The sequence below is a fragment of the Epinephelus moara genome, chromosome 4, assembly GCF_006386435.1.
Source record: "Epinephelus moara isolate mb chromosome 4, YSFRI_EMoa_1.0, whole genome shotgun sequence".
Lineage (NCBI taxonomy): Eukaryota > Metazoa > Chordata > Actinopteri > Perciformes > Serranidae > Epinephelus > Epinephelus moara.
The window spans coordinates 22,501,316-22,519,762 of record NC_065509.1 but is presented as its reverse complement, the minus strand read 5'-3'; the positions used below and the strand labels follow the sequence as shown (position 1 = coordinate 22,519,762).

The 18,447-nt window shown below is 42.8% G+C and overlaps 5 protein-coding genes across 6 annotated transcripts in view; all 5 read right to left on the bottom strand.

Annotated features, from left to right (window-relative positions):
- Positions 1–18,447, bottom strand: part of LOC126388510 (protocadherin gamma-C5-like) — a 329,671-nt gene that overhangs the window by 274,963 nt on the left and 36,261 nt on the right. Inside the window, exon 1 of one of the 2 annotated variants that reach the window (XM_050041674.1) lies at positions 68–2,415. The exons of the other annotated variant lie outside the window; for it this stretch is intronic. Within the exon in view, the coding sequence (XP_049897631.1) occupies positions 68–2,330 (2,263 nt within the window). The 5' untranslated portion in view covers positions 2,331–2,415. Of the gene's footprint in view, positions 1–67; positions 2,416–18,447 lie in introns of those variants that run through there. 2 annotated transcript variants of the gene reach the window in all.
- On the bottom strand, positions 4,539–6,992 carry LOC126388566 (protocadherin beta-15-like). The gene has a single exon (XM_050041763.1). The coding sequence runs from the start codon at positions 6,954–6,956 to the stop codon at positions 4,539–4,541; it is 2,418 nt and encodes an 805-aa protein (XP_049897720.1). The 5' UTR covers positions 6,957–6,992.
- LOC126388564 (protocadherin beta-15-like) lies at positions 8,559–11,705 on the bottom strand. The gene has a single exon (XM_050041761.1). It carries the CDS (start codon positions 10,974–10,976, stop codon positions 8,559–8,561), a length of 2,418 nt encoding a protein of 805 aa, XP_049897718.1. The 5' UTR covers positions 10,977–11,705.
- On the bottom strand, positions 12,592–15,024 carry LOC126388563 (protocadherin beta-15-like). The gene has a single exon (XM_050041760.1). It carries the CDS (start codon positions 15,022–15,024, stop codon positions 12,592–12,594), a length of 2,433 nt encoding a protein of 810 aa, XP_049897717.1.
- LOC126388560 (cadherin-23-like) overlaps positions 12,592–18,447 on the bottom strand; it is a 38,124-nt gene continuing 32,268 nt past the window's right edge. The window contains exons 2-3 of the mRNA XM_050041757.1: positions 17,548–17,675; positions 12,592–14,964 (exon numbers count right to left, since the gene is read on the bottom strand). Coding sequence (XP_049897714.1) covers positions 12,592–14,964; positions 17,548–17,675 — 2,501 coding nt within the window. The remainder of the gene's footprint in view (positions 14,965–17,547; positions 17,676–18,447) is intronic.

The window sequence follows — 18,447 nt, the reverse complement described above, 5'->3', positions numbered from 1 at the left end:
GTCTGGTCAGCAGGCAGTGTGTTGTCATTGTAAGATGACACGAACTTAAAGTCACTGGTTCTTGAACCTGTTGTCAGGTAGGCGTCATAATTGTAAGTGCTGCGTAAAGTTCCGGTGCCGTCAACATCTGCGTAATTAGGAGGGAGATAAGCGCTGGGGATGGCAACTGCTCCATCAAACAACAGTCTGGGCTTTCTCCTGCGACAAAACCTCACACCCAGGATGATGATGATGAAGGTCAGGAAAAACGTCGACACAGACACCAGCGCGATGATCAGATAAGACGTCAGTTTGGAATTCTTCTCATCATAAGAAATGTCCTTCAGTTCTGGCACCTCAGCCAAGTTATCAGAAATCAGTAAATACATGGAACAGGTGGCAGACAGAGAGGGCTGTCCGTTATCTTTCACTGACACAATCAGGTTCTGTTTCATGCTGTCAGACTCGGAAATGTCCCGCTGTGTCCTGATCTCTCCGCTGTGGACACCAATAGTGAAAAGGCCCGGATCAGTGGATTTCACTATATCATAGGACAGCCAGGCGTTCTGTCCGGAGTCCGCGTCCACCGCTATCACTTTGGACACCAGAGAGCCTCCGTGTGCAGCTTTGGGGACCAGCTCGGTCATGAAGGAGTTGCCCTCCGGCCCGGGGTACAGTATCTGAGGAGAGTTGTCATTCACATCCGATATGAACACACTGACGGTCACGTTGCTGCTCAGCGGAGGAGAACCGTTGTCTCTGCCCATCACGTGGACTTTAAAGCTCCTGAACTGTTCATAATCAAACGACCTCACAGCGTGGATCACCCCCGTGTCTCCGTTAACAGACACATAGGAGGACACCGGGGCACCGTTCACCTCACCGGGTAACAGAGAATAAATCACTGTACCGTTTTGTCTCCAGTCGGGGTCTCGAGCACTAACGGAACATAAAGTGGAGCCAGGTTTGTTATTTTCACTCACATATGCGCTGTACGACTGTTCCTCAAACACAGGTGGGTTGTCGTTGATGTCTGCTACAGATAACTCAACAGTTTTAGAGGAGGACAGAGGTGGAGAGCCCTCGTCACTGGCAGTGATTGTAATGTTGTAATCAGACACTACTTCACGGTCCAGTTGTCCTGTGGTCACCAGAGAATAATAGTTTTTAATAGAAGGAACCAATTTAAAAGGGGCGGTTTGTTGAATGGAGCAGCGGACCTGTCTGTTATTCTCAGAGTCTCTATCCTGCACGTTAATGATGCCCACCTCTGTACCAGGTGATACATCCTCAGGTATGGGGTTAGTCAGTGATTTAAGATAAATCAACGGGGCATTGTCATTCACATCAGTTATATCAATAATGACTTTGGCTTCTGAGGAGAGACCATAACCATCTTTGGCCTCAACAAAAACTTCATATTTCGATCCCTCCTCATAATCTATGTCACCCGTCACAATGATTTCTCCAGTTCTCTCATCTAATGAAAAAAGCTTTCCTGATTTATCGGACAATCGGCTAAATTCATATGTAACCTCTCCGTTTACACCTTCGTCTGCATCTGACGCACTTACAGTGATAACTGGGGTTTTCATAGGTGAGTTTTCCGGTAAAGTGGCTGTATATGCAGCCTCAGTAAAAACTGGGGCGTTATCATTAGCATCCAGCACAATGACGTGTATGACTACAGTCCCTGATCTCTGAGGAGAGCCGCCATCCACAGCTGTGAGCAGTAATTTCATTTCCTGCTGCTCCTCTCGGTCTAACTCTTTATCTAAAACCAACTCACCATAATTTCTGCCAGCATTGGTCGTCTGAATACTGAACGCAAAATGAGGGTTTTGTTGCAAAATGTAGCTTTCCACTGAGTTCTTGCCTATATCAGCATCGTGTGCTGCATTAATGCGATATCTAGTTCCTTTGTCAGCTGACTCTCTAATTTCCAGCTTTACGCTCTCCTTCTGGAAAATTGGCGTATTGTCGTTTATATCCAGTACTTGCAGGGATAGTCGGTGTAATTCCAGTGGATTCTCTAACAGTAGGTCAAATTTGAGAACACACGAAGGCTTTTCTCCACAATGCTCCTCTCTGTCTATTCTTTCGGCAACGATTAAATCTCCGCTTCGAAGGTTAATCCCACAATATTGTCTGTCGTTTCCCTCCATGTCAACACGAGCTTTCCGAGCAGACAGTCTGCCCACCTCCAGGCCGAGATCCTTGGCGATATTTCCAATAACAGATCCGCGCTTGAGCTCCTCCTGTACAGAATAGCTCAAGTCTCCATGTGCGTAGTGCACCGCAACAAAGAAAAATACAAAGCCGAAGCTGTGAAGTACGATCCGTCTCTCCATTATCCTCTGACAGTATTACACAAACTAAAACACGCTAGATTCGAGCTTTAAAATGTGTTATTCGATCAATATATGCTCCTTTTAAGCCTTTGCCAACGGTATTGAAGGAAACACAGAATACAAGAACTGTCGACCAAATAATGGGTGGTGTGCAAAAACAGGCTGAATACATGACTTCTTAGCTGGTCTATAGTGACACCGTGAGTGCAAATTAAATATCGCAGCTGTACAGAAGTGACACCAATATTGTTACACCTCATCACGTCGTTTGGCCTTAATTTTTGGAAAGAAAACACATCCCAATAACGTATTTAAGGTGTAATGAGACGCTATGGTGTTTTGCCTCCTCTTTAGGTAAATTGAGATACTTGCTGTCTTTCTTTTAAGGATTTACAAGCAAGATTAATGCTCCTCCTTAAGTAATCCATGTGAAGCACCCTATAGTGATGGTAGTAAGACAACACTCCCCAAATGTTAAACAATGTTGGACCACAAATCACGTCCTTTAGTGCTGCACGATATACGCCGAGTTCGCTTAGAAACGCATCACTCTCTCGATGTCTCTCACTTTCTCCCTCTTTAAGAAATAAAAGAGTCCAATACTTTCGATGAACATGCAAAACTCTGCCTCCACCTACCTCAGCTATTTTGAAAGACCACCTGAATGACATGACAAAATCTAAAGGACATGTGATGCATATGAACACACAACACAAAAAGAGCACAGCGCCTGAATTTCTTAAATGTTGCACTAAAGGAAAGATGTTTATGACTATAAGGGGATATCAATATTTCCGTAAGTAAGAAGGATGGTTCATAACAGTAAAAGGAAGTAATCCGAAAAGAGAAGCACCTACAAACATGAACTATTACACACTCACCGCAAAATAATGCCACTCCTTTCACTGATGTGATTTTTCGACTCTTTTCTTTTTTTCTACCAGTGATCAAAGTATAAAAAAAATTTGCAAGTACACCTGTAATGTAAAAGGTTTGACAGGTGAGACAATAGAGGACAGGGGTAAGATGCGTCACAAGAGAACCAATAAAGTTCAGCACCAAGGACAGAGACACAAACACAAGCTCCAGCTGAGCTCAAAAGATACAAGTTGATACGCAGATGCTTTGTTAAAAAGCTACTCCAGTTTTGGAAAATATATACAATAACAGAAAAAGATGAACAATGTACTGCCCTTGCAGCACGTAATCTTGTGCGAAGCTAGACAGTCAGTTGCCTTTCTTGTATTTTACTGTAGTCTTGATTTAATAGGTTAGGTTGTAAAACTGAAACATTACAGAGAAAATTTAAAAAAAAAAATCAGTATACAAGCATCGACTCATTTATACAAACAGTAAGGTACGTATTACACATATACTATGACCAGATGAATATCAAATTTCTGCCAACATTGTGCCAGTATACTGTATACACACAGTTTGACTGCGAAACTGCGACTTCTGTCATAAGTGAACTGCTAACAGCTACCACTGTAAGCTTAGTGCCACAGAACAACAAAACAACAAAAGAGCTTAATGATATTCCCTATAAATGCATGTGGTTGATGCTTGTGTGCACACTCCTAACAGACAAATAATCTCCAAGGAAGCAGCGTATCAGAAAAACATTTGTCAACAACATGAATTCAGCTCCGTCTTTGTCTGACTGTGCAAAACTAAGGAGAGGCTACGCTAGCAAAGTAAACAGAGAAAAAGCGAAGATAGGCTGACGGTGCACAGATTGGTAAGAGCACTCACGCTGGCGATGTTTCTGAAAACCAACCAGAGCGCAGAGCACGCACTCGGACGCTGTTTTCAAAATACAAGAGAGAACAACTTGCTTTTAACCTTTTAAACCCATTTTTAACTAAGTTATACAATGACTAACTTATTCAAATTATTGACTTCACTTTTAAACCCAACATAAACAGCCCCAATTCTAATAAAAACATAATTTTAAATATCGGCATAGTACGTCAAAATAACTCATCTGTTAAATCTTGATGCATTACAGCGCTCAATGTATGCAATAAGAAACAACTAGAATTTATGACTATGTGTTGAAGCTTTTAGTAACTTGCAAAGCGAAGTGAATTTACACAGGGTAACTTCAACTCACACCTTACATCATGTGTAAAGTGGAAAAAAGGAAAGGCTAATACAAATCATAACTGAATGAGTAATGGTTGGATCATTAAGGTGCATATACATCTAACAACAAGTAACACCAGTTCCTACCTCAGGAGAACCATCGCTATCTCCAAAGGCATCAGCAAAGTCTGATGGACTTTTCCTCAGAGTCTGGTCAGCAGGCAGTGTGTTGTCATTGTAAGATGACACGAACTTAAAGTCACTGGTTCTTGAACCTGTTGTCAGGTAGGCGTCATAATTGTAAGTGCTGCGTAAAGTTCCTGTGCCGTCAACATCTGCGTAATTAGGAGGGAGATAAGCGCTGGGGATGGCAACTGCTCCATCAAACAACAGTCTGGGCTTTCTCCTGCGACAAAACCTCACACCCAGGATGATGATGATGAAGGTCAGGAAAAACGTCGACACAGACACCAGCGCGATGATCAGATAAGACGTCAGTTTGGAATTCTTCTCATCATAAGAAATGTCCTTCAGTTCTGGCACCTCAGCCAAGTTATCAGAAATCAGTAAATACATGGAACAGGTGGCAGACAGAGAGGGCTGTCCGTTATCTTTCACTGACACAATCAGGTTCTGTTTCATGCTGTCAGACTCGGAAATGTCCCGCTGTGTCCTGATCTCTCCGCTGTGGACACCAATAGTGAAAAGGCCCGGATCAGTGGATTTCACTATATCATAGGACAGCCAGGCGTTCTGTCCGGAGTCCGCGTCCACCGCTATCACTTTGGACACCAGAGAGCCTCCGTGTGCAGCTTTGGGGACCAGCTCGGTCATGAAGGAGTTGCCCTCCGGCCCGGGGTACAGTATCTGAGGAGAGTTGTCATTCACATCCGATATGAACACACTGACGGTCACGTTGCTGCTCAGCGGAGGAGAACCGTTGTCTCTGCCCATCACGTGGACTTTAAAGCTCCTGAACTGTTCATAATCAAACGACCTCACAGCGTGGATCACCCCCGTGTCTCCGTTAACAGACACATAGGAGGACACCGGGGCACCGTTCACCTCACCGGGTAACAGAGAATAAATCACTGTACCGTTTTGTCTCCAGTCGGGGTCTCGAGCACTAACGGAACATAAAGTGGAGCCAGGTTTGTTATTTTCACTCACATATGCGCTGTACGACTGTTCCTCAAACACAGGTGGGTTGTCGTTGATGTCTGCTACAGATAACTCAACAGTTTTAGAGGAGGACAGAGGTGGAGAGCCCTCGTCAGTGGCAGTGATTGTAATGTTGTAATCAGACACTACTTCACGGTCCAGTTGTCCTGTGGTCACCAGAGAATAATAGTTTTTAATAGAAGGAACCAACTTAAAAGGGGCGTTTTGCTGAATGGAGCAGCGGACCTGTCCATTGGTCTCAGAGTCTCTATCCTGCACGTTAATGATGCCCACCTCTGTACCAGGTGACACATTCTCAGGTACGGGATTAGCCAGTGATTTCATATATATAACGGGGGCGTTGTCGTTAACATCAGTGATTTCAATCATCACTTTGGAATCTGATGAAAGTCCATAACCATCTTTAGCATCGATGCGCATTTCATATTTAGAGTTGCTCTCGAAATCAAGTGGTCCTATGACTCTTATCTCTCCAGTTTTACTGTTCAGTGAGAAAACCTTTTTAGCCCTTTCTGAGATGCGGCTAAACTCATATGTCACCTCCCCATTGACTCCCTGGTCTGCATCAGAAGCACTTACAGTGATAACTACAGTATCGAGGGCAGAGTTTTCAGGTAGACTGGCTTTGTAAACGGCTTGGTCAAACACTGGGGCGTTATCATTAGCATCCAGCACAGTCACGTGTATATTAGCAGTTCCTGATCTCTGTGGGTTTCCACCATCAACAGCAATCATCACAAAATTTAAATCGTGTTCTTTTTCACGGTCTAGCTCTTTGTCTAACACCAACTCGACGTTCTTAGACCCGTCGCTATCATCTCTGACAGACAAAACAAAATGTTCATTATTTTGTAAACTGTACTGTTTTACTGTATTTTGTCCGTTGTCAGCGTCGTGTGCTTCGTTGAGACGATATCGAGCTCCTTTGTCGGCCGATTCCCTTATTTCAAGTTTAATTATATCCTTTGGAAAAACGGGTGAATTGTCGTTTACATCCTGGATGAGCAGTGAAATACGGTGCAGCTCCAAAGGGCCCTCCAGGACTAATTCGAATGTAAGCAAACATGAAACCTTCTCCCCACACAGCTCCTCTCTGTCGATCCTTTCCCTGATGACCAAATTTCCCGTTTTGAGATCAATATCGCAGTAGTGCTGGTAGCTTTCCTCGGTGTCAATACGGGCTTTACGTGTGGACAATTTCCCCACTTCCAGCCCGAGGTCCTTTGCAATATTTCCAACAATGGATCCGGGTCTCATCTCCTCCGCAACAGAATAGCTGAGGTCTGCAGTGGTGATGTGGACGACGGCAGCAAAGACGCAGAAAAAACTCAGCAACGATTTCCCTTTTTGGTCCATTGCGTCTCACGAAAGAAGACACAGACAGGCAAATTACCCTTGTTACTGATAAAACTGAAATGTAATGGTAAAACTGACGAACACCGCTCCCACAACAATGGCAGCCCCTGTTGTAATGCTTGAATTACTCCTTTTGCAGTGGGTGGAGAAATTAAACACCTCATATCTGTAGGCGGGTAGCGACGCCGTGAGTCTATTTGGAATATTACATTAACAACTGCAAACCCAGCATAATTTGCCACAGTTGCTGCCATGATCAACACTGCAATACCATGCTCAATGTGAAGACACAAAGTCAAAGTATTTAACTAGGATGTTTTAAATTTGGTGCCACAGGTGCATTGAGAGAAAACACCATTCAGCACCATGGACAGCTCAGGAAAGGCGAGGAGTAGATCTATTGCTTTCTCTCATTTAACCTTTCTCTTCTTCAAGTATACACAAATAGGACTGATCACTGAGCATAAACATAATTTTGGTCTGTCGTTTAATGTGATGGGAGGTATTACTGAATGTATAAAAGGAACATGGCAAAACATTTTTGAATTCAAAACATCACGAGGCCGACAAAATACTCCGATCATATTTTCACATTTACTCAATATAGAAGGCAGTCTTTTTATTTCTCTGTGTACCCTTCGGTCAATAACAACAAATACATTGAACTATGAAATAAGGTAGGCGTGTGTGGTACGTTAGCAATGTGTGAAGACCAATCAACACGATTAATAAGATTTCTATTTATCAGGGGAAAAAAATCATCAATTAAGATTATCGAAAAGGTGATCAAAGGTGACCATATCACGTAAGAAAAGTTGCTTGAAATGTTGAAAAAAAATGTCACTTGTGTACAAATGATTGTCTGGCTTATGTTTCTGAAACGCACTACACATATAAAATGACAAAATCAAACTTTAATTGCTGCAACTTTAAACTTTGATAGCATTAAAGGGATTAATATAACGGAATGTCCAACAGCAAGTGATGAACGTAATGGAAAGATTGCCGTCATGGATATACAGTAAACATGGATTAGTTTATATGGAGGTGAAAAGTACGCCAGTCGTCATGGTAAAACCCAGGCTGAATTTGGTGAAAAAACAAAGTGGTTTTAGATATCTGGGTTGCATGTAACCGCTGTTTAAACATAATTAAAACGACTATATATCAGTGTGGAGAAAGTCCTCATTAGAAATTGAAATGTACTCATAATAAGCAAAAACGAGAATGGAAAGATGGAGAAGCAGATATTAAGTTCATGCCTATTGGGTGGTAACCTTGATTTCAAAAGCACACGATCCAGAGAGTGGGAAAATTGTAATAAAATCAGAATCAGCCATGGACATACAGTGCCACAGCCAAACATATCTGATATCAGGCCAAATGTGTTACTGAGGAAACTTATAAAAGGAAACAAAATAGATGCGTATCGGTCATTCTATTCACGTCATAAATATGCGTAAGTCTATGCCAAAACACAAACTGCATACAAAACACATATGACTGCGCGTGGATTAAATAATCCAGTGCTGAAATATTTAAAGAAAAGGCTTCCCTAAGTGCATAGCGACAAAATTAAAAGGTCGATATCAACGTAAAATGTTAGATACAAATATGTATGGGGCCTACCTCTGGAGATCCATCACTATCTCCAAAGACATCGGCAAAGTCTGATGGACTTTTCCTCAGAGTCTGGTCAGCAGGCAGTGTGTTGTCATTGTAAGATGACACGAACTTAAAGTCACTGGTTCTTGAACCTGTTGTCAGGTAGGCGTCATAATTGTAAGTGCTGCGTAAAGTTCCTGTGCCGTCAACATCTGCGTAATTAGGAGGGAGATAAGCGCTGGGGATGGCAACTGCTCCATCAAACAACAGTCTGGGCTTTCTCCTGCGACAAAACCTCACACCCAGGATGATGATGATGAAGGTCAGGAAAAACGTCGACACAGACACCAGCGCGATGATCAGATAAGACGTCAGTTTGGAATTCTTCTCATCATAAGAAATGTCCTTCAGTTCTGGCACCTCAGCCAAGTTATCAGAAATCAGTAAATACATGGAACAGGTGGCAGACAGAGAGGGCTGTCCGTTATCTTTCACTGACACAATCAGGTTCTGTTTCATGCTGTCAGACTCGGAAATGTCCCGCTGTGTCCTGATCTCTCCGCTGTGGACACCAATAGTGAAAAGGCCCGGATCAGTGGATTTCACTATATCATAGGACAGCCAGGCGTTCTGTCCGGAGTCCGCGTCCACCGCTATCACTTTGGACACCAGAGAGCCTCCGTGTGCAGCTTTGGGGACCAGCTCGGTCATGAAGGAGTTGCCCTCCGGCCCGGGGTACAGTATCTGAGGAGAGTTGTCATTCACATCCGATATGAACACACTGACGGTCACGTTGCTGCTCAGCGGAGGAGAACCGTTGTCTCTGCCCATCACGTGGACTTTAAAGCTCCTGAACTGTTCATAATCAAACGACCTCACAGCGTGGATCACCCCCGTGTCTCCGTTAACAGACACATAGGAGGACACCGGGGCACCGTTCACCTCACCGGGTAACAGAGAATAAATCACTGTACCGTTTTGTCTCCAGTCGGGGTCTCGAGCACTAACGGAACATAAAGTGGAGCCAGGTTTGTTATTTTCACTCACATATGCGCTGTACGACTGTTCCTCAAACACAGGTGGGTTGTCGTTGATGTCTGCTACAGATAACTCAACAGTTTTAGAGGAGGACAGAGGTGGAGAGCCCTCGTCAGTGGCAGTGATTGTAATGTTGTAATCAGACACTACTTCACGGTCCAGTTGTCCTGTGGTCACCAGAGAATAATAGTTTTTAATAGAAGGAACCAACTTAAAAGGGGCGTTTTGCTGAATGGAGCAGCGGACCTGTCCATTGGTCTCAGAGTCTCTATCCTGCACGTTAATGATGCCCACCTCTGTACCAGGTGACACATTCTCAGGTACGGGATTAGCCAGTGATTTCATATATATAACGGGGGCGTTGTCGTTAACATCAGTGATTTCAATCATCACTTTGGAATCTGATGAAAGTCCATAACCATCTTTAGCATCGATGCGCATTTCATATTTAGAGTTGCTCTCGAAATCAAGTGGTCCTATGACTCTTATCTCTCCAGTTTTACTGTTCAGTGAGAAAACCTTTTTAGCCCTTTCTGAGATGCGGCTAAACTCATATGTCACCTCCCCATTGACTCCCTGGTCTGCATCAGAAGCACTTACAGTGATAACTACAGTATCGAGGGCAGAGTTTTCAGGTAGACTGGCTTTGTAAACGGCTTGGTCAAACACTGGGGCGTTATCATTAGCATCCAGCACAGTCACGTGTATATTAGCAGTTCCTGATCTCTGTGGATTGCCACCATCAACAGCAATCATCACAAAATTTAAATCGTGTTCTTTTTCACGGTCTAGCTCTTTGTTTAACACCAACTCGACGTTTTTAGACCCGTCGCTATCATCTCTGACAGACAAAACAAAATGTTCATTCTTTTGTAAACTGTATTGTTTTACTGTATTTTGTCCGATGTCAGCGTCGTGTGCTTCGTTGAGACGATATCGAGCCCCTTTGATGGCCGACTCGCTTATTTCCAATTTAATTGTATCCTTTGGAAAAACGGGTGAATTGTCGTTTACATCCTGGATGAGCAGTGAAATACGGTGCAGCTCCAAAGGGCCCTCCAGGACTAATTCGAATTTAAGCAAACACGAAACCTTCTCCCCACACAGCTCCTCTCTGTCGATCCTTTCCCTGATGACCAAATTTCCCGTTTTTAGATCAATATCGCAGTAGTGCTGATAGCTTTCCTCGGTGTCGATACGGGCTTTACGGGTGGACAATTTCCCCACTTCCAGCCCGAGGTCCTTCGCGATATTTCCAACAATGGATCCGGGTCTCATCTCCTCCGCAACAGAATAACTGAGGTCTGCAGTGGTGATGTGGACGACGGCAGCAAAGACGCAGAACAAACTCAGCAACGATTTCCCTTTTTGGTCCATTATGTCTCCCGAAAGAAGACACAGACACGCAAATTCCCCTTGTTACTAATAAAACTGAAACGTACGGGTAAAAATAAGGTACACCGCGTCTGCAACAATGGCAGCTCCTGTTTTAATGCTTGAATTACTCCTTTTGCAGTGGGTGGAGAAATGAACCTCCCCATATCTGTAGGTGAGGAGCGACGCCGTGAGTCTATTTGGAATATTACAAACCAACAACAACAAGCCCAGCATAAGTTTCCACAGTTGCTACAATGATAAACACTACAACATTACATTTCACTCGTAAGACACAAATGAAAAGCATACTGGAGTGTTTTCGGGTTGGTGTAATAGGCGCATACAGAAAAAACCAACACCATTCAGCACCACGGAGAGCTCATGCACGGGGAGGAGTAGATCCAGTGCTTTCTGACATTTTATATTTCTGTTCCTAAAGTATAAATAACACGGACTGATCACTTAACAAAAAATATAACCTTGAGCTTTCGTGTTAAGTGATAGGCTGTATTTTTAACATTTGTAAACTGAACGTGGCCAACCATGTTTTAGATATAAACATCGCAAGGCCCACAAAATATTTGTGTCTTTTTTTTCCACATTTACTAAATCTAGATAGAAACGAAGTATTTCATATTCTATTTCCATTATTCGCTGGTTAACAACAAATATGCAACTATGAAATCCGACAGGCAGTTGTGGTACTGAAGCAATGTCTGAGGACCAGTCAATACGCGTAGTAACCTTGACATTTACACACACAAAAAAACTTTATCTTTCCATCAGTTAGGATGATCTAAATCGTGATCAAAGCCGACAGTCAATGTCACATTTGCAACAGTCGCTTTAAATGTAATAACATCTGTCACTTGAGCACAAATGCTTGTCCAGCTTGTTTGTATATATAAAATGACAAAATCAAACTTCAATTGCTGCAACTTTAAACTTTAAGTAGATGAAAAGAATGAATTAGGGCACGTCCAAAAGCAAGTGGTAAACGCAATAGAAAGATTGCGGCCACAGATATGAAGTAAACATGGATTTGTTTATACCCAGGTGAAGAAGACGTTGGGCGCCATGATGAATATTGGGCTGAATTAACTTGGAAAACATGAGATATAGATTTTGATATCGAGATTAGATGTAAAGGCCGTTAAAACACCATCTGAAAGTCCATCAGTGTGGAGTAGGTCCCGATCACACAGTGAAATGCAATCATTTATATGTCTAAAAAAAACTTTAACCGTGACACAGAGGCGACTTTTCAACTACAAAGTATTGAAATCCTGCCTACCGAGCAGTTATCTTGATTTCAAAAACATGCGATTCAGAGATTGTTAGGAATTTGTATAAAATCAGAATCAGCCGTGGACTAGAAGTGTCAAAGCCATGTATAATTGAAATTAGGCCAACTATATTATTGAATAAATCTATAAAGGGAAACAAAATACTTATCGACCATCCTACTCTTGTCATAAATATAGGTCTGAACCAAAAAACAGCATTCAAGAGCCATATGACTGCAAGTGGATTAAATGATCCAATGCCAACTTAAGTATTTAAACGTAAGGCAACTTAAAGTCATGGCGACAAAATCGAAAGATCACATCAACATTTAATGTTTGATACAGATATGTATGGGGCCTACCTCTGGAGACTCATCTGGCGTACCAAACGCTTCAGCAAAGTCCGATGGACTTTTCCTCAGAGTCTGGTCAGCAGGCAGTGTGTTGTCATTGTAAGATGACACGAACTTAAAGTCACTGGTTCTTGAACCTGTTGTCAGGTAGGCGTCATAATTGTAAGTGCTACGTAAAGTTCCTGTGCCGTCAACATCTGCGTAATTAGGAGGAAGATAAGCGCTGGGGATGGCAACTGCTCCATCAAACAACAGTCTGGGCTTTCTCCTGCGACAAAACCTCACACCCAGGATGATGATGATGAAGGTCAGGAAAAACGTCGACACAGACACCAGCGCGATGATCAGATAAGACGTCAGTTTGGAATTCTTCTCATCATAAGAAATGTCCTTCAGTTCTGGCACCTCAGCCAAGTTATCAGAAATCAGTAAATACATGGAACAGGTGGCAGACAGAGAGGGCTGTCCGTTATCTTTCACTGACACAATCAGGTTCTGTTTCATGCTGTCAGACTCGGAAATGTCCCGCTGTGTCCTGATCTCTCCGCTGTGGACACCAATAGTGAAAAGGCCCGGATCAGTGGATTTCACTATATCATAGGACAGCCAGGCGTTCTGTCCGGAGTCCGCGTCCACCGCTATCACTTTGGACACCAGAGAGCCTCCGTGTGCAGCTTTGGGGACCAGCTCGGTCATGAAGGAGTTGCCCTCCGGCCCGGGGTACAGTATCTGAGGAGAGTTGTCATTCACATCCGATATGAACACACTGACGGTCACGTTGCTGCTCAGCGGAGGAGAACCGTTGTCTCTGCCCATCACGTGGACTTTAAAACTCCTGAACTGTTCATAATCAAACGACCTCACAGCGTGGATCACCCCCGTGTCTCCGTTAACAGACACATAGGAGGACACCGGGGCACCGTTCACCTCACCGGGTAACAGAGAATAAATCACTGTACCGTTTTGTCTCCAGTCGGGGTCTCGAGCACTAACGGAACATAAAGTGGAGCCAGGTTTGTTATTTTCACTCACATATGCGCTGTACGACTGTTCCTCAAACACAGGTGGGTTGTCGTTGATGTCTGCTACAGATAACTCAACAGTTTTAGAGGAGGACAAAGGTGGAGAGCCCTCGTCAGTGGCAGTTATTGTAATGTTGTAATCAGACACTACTTCACGGTCCAGTTGTCCTGTGGTCACCAGAGAATAATAGTTTTTAATAGAAGGAACCAACTTAAAAGGGGCGTTTTGCTGAACAGAGCAGCGGACCTGTCCGTTAGTATCAGAGTCTGCATCCTGCACGTTAATGATGCCCACCTCTGTACCAGGTGACACATTCTCAGGTATGGGGTTATTAAGAGATTTTAAGTTTATTTCAGGTGGATTGTCATTAACATCAGATATTTCAATAATTACTTTGGAATCTGAGGTTAGACCATATCCATCTTTGGCGTCTACGCGCATTTCATATATTGACTCTTTCTCGAAATCCAAAGGCCCTATTACTTTAATTTCACCTGTGTTGTGATTTAAGGAAAATGCTCTTCTACCTGTTTCTGAAATACGACTTAATTCATAAGTCACCTCGCCATTTAGACCTTCATCTGCATCATTTGCAGCCACTGTAACCACTACAGTATCCAGAGGAGAGTTTTCGGGCAGACTGGCTTTATAAACGGCCTGGCTGAACACTGGTGCGTTATCATTAGCATCCAGGACAGTCACGTGTACAGTTGCAGTGCCAGTTCTTTGAGGAGTGCCTCCATCTAGTGCAGTGAGCAATAATCTCAATTCCTGCTGTTCCTCGCGATCTAAATCCTTATTCAACACCAGCTCTGCATATTTACCTCCATCTGATTTTGACTGAATTTTCAACACTAAATAACTGTTCGCCTGTAACGCATAGCTCTGAACAGCGTTTTGCCCGATATCCATGTCGTGTGCCTCCAAGACACGAAAGCGAGATCCTTTCACAGCCAATTCACTGATTTCTAACTTGATTTCATCTTTAGTGAAAACAGGCGGATTATCATTGATATCTTGTATCTGTAGTGAAATACGGTGCAACTCCAGTGGTGCCTCTAAGATTAACTCAAATTTAAGGATACAAGATGCCTTTTCGCCGCAGAGTGCCTCTCTGTCGATTCTTTCAGCTACAATAAGATCTCCAGTGTTAAGGTTCATGTCACAGTACCGTTCGCGATTCCTCTCGCTGTCAATGCGGGCCTTTCGGGCAGATAATTTCCCTACGTTCAGCCCGAGCTCCTTTGCTATATTTCCAATAACAGATCCGGATTTCATTTCCTCGGGAATAGAAAAGCTCACGTCTCCGTTACCGATGTGAAGCAGCTGAAGAAAAAAGGCCAAGCTGTAGAGAAGGGCAGCCGCTGAATATCCATTGTGTGCCATCCTCAGACGGGAATGGAAAATAGCTCAAAGCGTTGAATTGTTTTTTAATCCACGTTATTCCTTTGCAGTCCAGTACAGCATTAAACATCAGCTGAATTCCCGAACAGTGTATCTGAGGCGAACTGCTAACCAAAGCACATCCAAGGATACAGTTTGACAAGGAGAAGATCAAGGATAGACACACAAAGCAAGAGCAAGGGGTGGAGGCGTGCTTCCTCTGCTGGTGAACAGCGACACTCCGAGTTCAATTTCATCTTTGCAGATGAAAGAATAACACTAAATGCTGACACTGTAACTGTTTTCTTGTCCGTTTCATCATATTTCTGCATCAATCCACGCGAAAAAGAACAAGAATCATTATTTAGGATATCAAATACCTCTTTCAAAGTTAAACTACGGATACTAAACATATTTTCCACACGTGACAAAGAATTAGCTGCCTACTTGCAAATCAAACTACTCTAGGCTGTCCCAAACATTTTGTGTCTGCCTACTACAGAAGAAGAAACATGTTACTCCAACCCAGTAAGAATTTCATAGTGGAGGATACCACTGAGAAAGTGAATGCAAAAAGGCACTGGGGAAATGAGCAGAGGCAGCTATCTTAGAGTGGAGTAAAAGGTTTAGAAGGATAAAGTTGCACACTGGGGGTTTAAATGGAAAAAAATGTATGTATGTTATACAAAGCCAATATTATGACACGCCAGGCATTAAAAGCCTTAGACATTATAAATATTTACCAGAGACCTACAATGGAAAAAAATAAGTGCGCTGTTAGAATATATTTTATACATTTTAGTCAGCTATCATTCTCACAAAGGCGAATTTCCACAACTGTGTACACACAACATAAGAAGGAAATAAATAATCTGTTATTCGTATTAAGAATTAATTCCCTAATAAGAAAGTGTTATTGCATTACATGGCAATGCATTAAATCAGTATTGAAAGCACAGTAGCCCTCCATGTAAGAGCCTCATGTGAGATATATCCAGGGAAAGGGCTTGATTACACTGAGGAGGAGGGAGGAGGTCTTTATGACCCACAGAGTCTTTAAGGTTCTACTCTGTTGAGGAATTCAAAGGGTGGGGATCACTGAATCCTGCATAAACATGGAACAGATCTTATAACGTATCAGTGTGGGTTGTCAGCCGGTGGGAGGTGTAAGCAGTATCTTCTCCCCTGAAGAACATTTTGAAAAACACAGGATTGTAGATCAGTTGGATTTTTTGTATATATGCCGACTGGCTTGCTCATCAGCTATGTAAACTGGTGGATTCAGTGTCTCTCTACTCATATATGGTTTATGCTCCTGTGTTAATTTAATTTTGTAAAAGTTTCCTTTGTACACAGCAATACATGTGTCTCATCCATTTGCTGGGAACACAATTCCACTGACTTATGTACTAACCTCCCCTTTACATCTACATTTTGATTAATCAGTATGTATTTAGAATCAAGCGGTCCTCTCCTTTTTCTGGGTAAGTTCAGGTTGACAATGACTATCAAAAACAGGATTATCATGTGTGCACAACAGGTGTCCATTTGAATGAAACAAGCACAACAGCTATCCAAGGCCAACTCACATGTGTCTATAGTTGAGACCATGGCTCTTTGTCAGTACAATACAGAAACATTTATATGCTTGTGGTACTGCTTATAGCCAAAAATGCTGAGACACATCTATGAATCAGCACTGTCATTATGACATCAATTTTTTGTGCTTGCCTTAACAGAAACAATGAAATCTGGACTAAATGGCTTGGTAGTAGACAATACTGAACTCAACAACAACATTTGCAAGACTATACTGCAAATTCCTCATTTATTGCAAAGCTGACACTTCATGATGCTACTCTGAGCAAACTGAAGGATGAATATATAAAGTCTGGGTTGTTAAACAACAGCAGCAAGGTCAAAGTAATGGTTAATCAACCTAAATGAAAATAATGTTAACAGTAACAGTGTTTTATTTTACAGACAGTATTCTCTTATCTACCAAGAACAATCACAAGAAACATCCTAGCCACCATCTTATATTTCCTATGTATGTATGTGTTGTTTTTGTTGTCTTTGTTGTTAAACCGTATTTTCTAGACTACAATACGAAGATAAACATTTATGCTTTTGTTACGACATAGTGTTAATATACACTAAAGGCATAAGGATAGTGATATCATCACAGCACTAGGTTGAAATACTGATTGAACACCTTCACAATGAACACAGTTTAGTTCCTATCATAATTGTCCCCAGGTAACATGCTGCAGAGTGATTGAAAAGAATATTCAACCATTAATTAATTTTGGGGAGGGTATCTAAAAAAGATCATGTAACTGCTACATAACAGATCACAGAGGCTTTTACTTTAATCCCCAAAAATTAAGATCTATTTTAGCCAGGAGAAATTCCCAAGATCCATAAACACTGGCAACGATGTCATTGTGATGGACAACACTGTCAAACAAGACAATGAAAAAAAATCAATTAAAATGAATTTTCACTAAATTAAAGTATTCCTACCTCTGGAGATCCATCTGACTCCCCAAATACATCAGCAAAGTCTGATGGACTTTTCCTCAGAGTCTGGTCAGCAGGCAGTGTGTTGTCATTGTAAGATGACACGAACTTGAAGTCACTGGTTCTTGAACCTGTTGTCAGATAGGCGTCATAATTGTAAGTGCTGCGTAAAGTTCCTGTGCCGTCAACATCTGCGTAATTAGGAGGGAGATAAGCGCTGGGGATGGCAACTGCTCCATCAAACAACAGCCTGGGCTTTCTCCTGCGACAAAACCTCACACCCAGGATGATGATGATGAAGGTCAGGAAAAACGTCGACACAGACACCAGCGCGATGATCAGATAAGACGTCAGTTTGGAATTCTTCTCATCATAAGAAATGTCCTTCAGTTCTGGCACCTCAGCCAAGTTATCAGAAATCAGTAAATACATGGAACAGGTGGCAGACAGAGAGGGCTGTCCGTTATCTTTCACTGACACAATCAGGTTCTGTTTCATGCTGTCAGACTCGGAAATGTCCCGCTGTGTCCTGATCTCTCCGCTGTGGACACCAATAGTGAAAAGGCCCGGATCAGTGGATTTCACTATATCATAGGACAGCCAGGCGTTCTGTCCGGAGTCCGCGTCCACCGCTATCACTTTGGACACCAGAGAGCCTCCGTGTGCAGCTTTGGGGACCAGCTCGGTCATGAAGGAGTTGCCCTCCGGCCCGGGGTACAGTATCTGAGGAGAGTTGTCATTCACATCCGATATGAACACACTGACGGTCACGTTGCTGCTCAGCGGAGGAGAACCGTTGTCTCTGCCCATCACGTGGACTTTAAAACTCCTGAACTGTTCATAATCAAACGACCTCACAGCGTGGATCACCCCCGTGTCTCCGTTAACAGACACATAGGAGGA

Bases quoted from the DNA above. Each gene is read 5' to 3' on its own strand.
- LOC126388566 (XM_050041763.1), bottom strand. From the start codon at position 6,956: ATGGACCAAAAAGGGAAATCGTTGCTGAGTTTTTTCTGCGTCTTTGCT.
- LOC126388564 (XM_050041761.1), bottom strand. From the start codon at position 10,976: ATGGACCAAAAAGGGAAATCGTTGCTGAGTTTGTTCTGCGTCTTTGCT.
- LOC126388563 (XM_050041760.1), bottom strand. From the start codon at position 15,024: ATGGCACACAATGGATATTCAGCGGCTGCCCTTCTCTACAGCTTGGCC.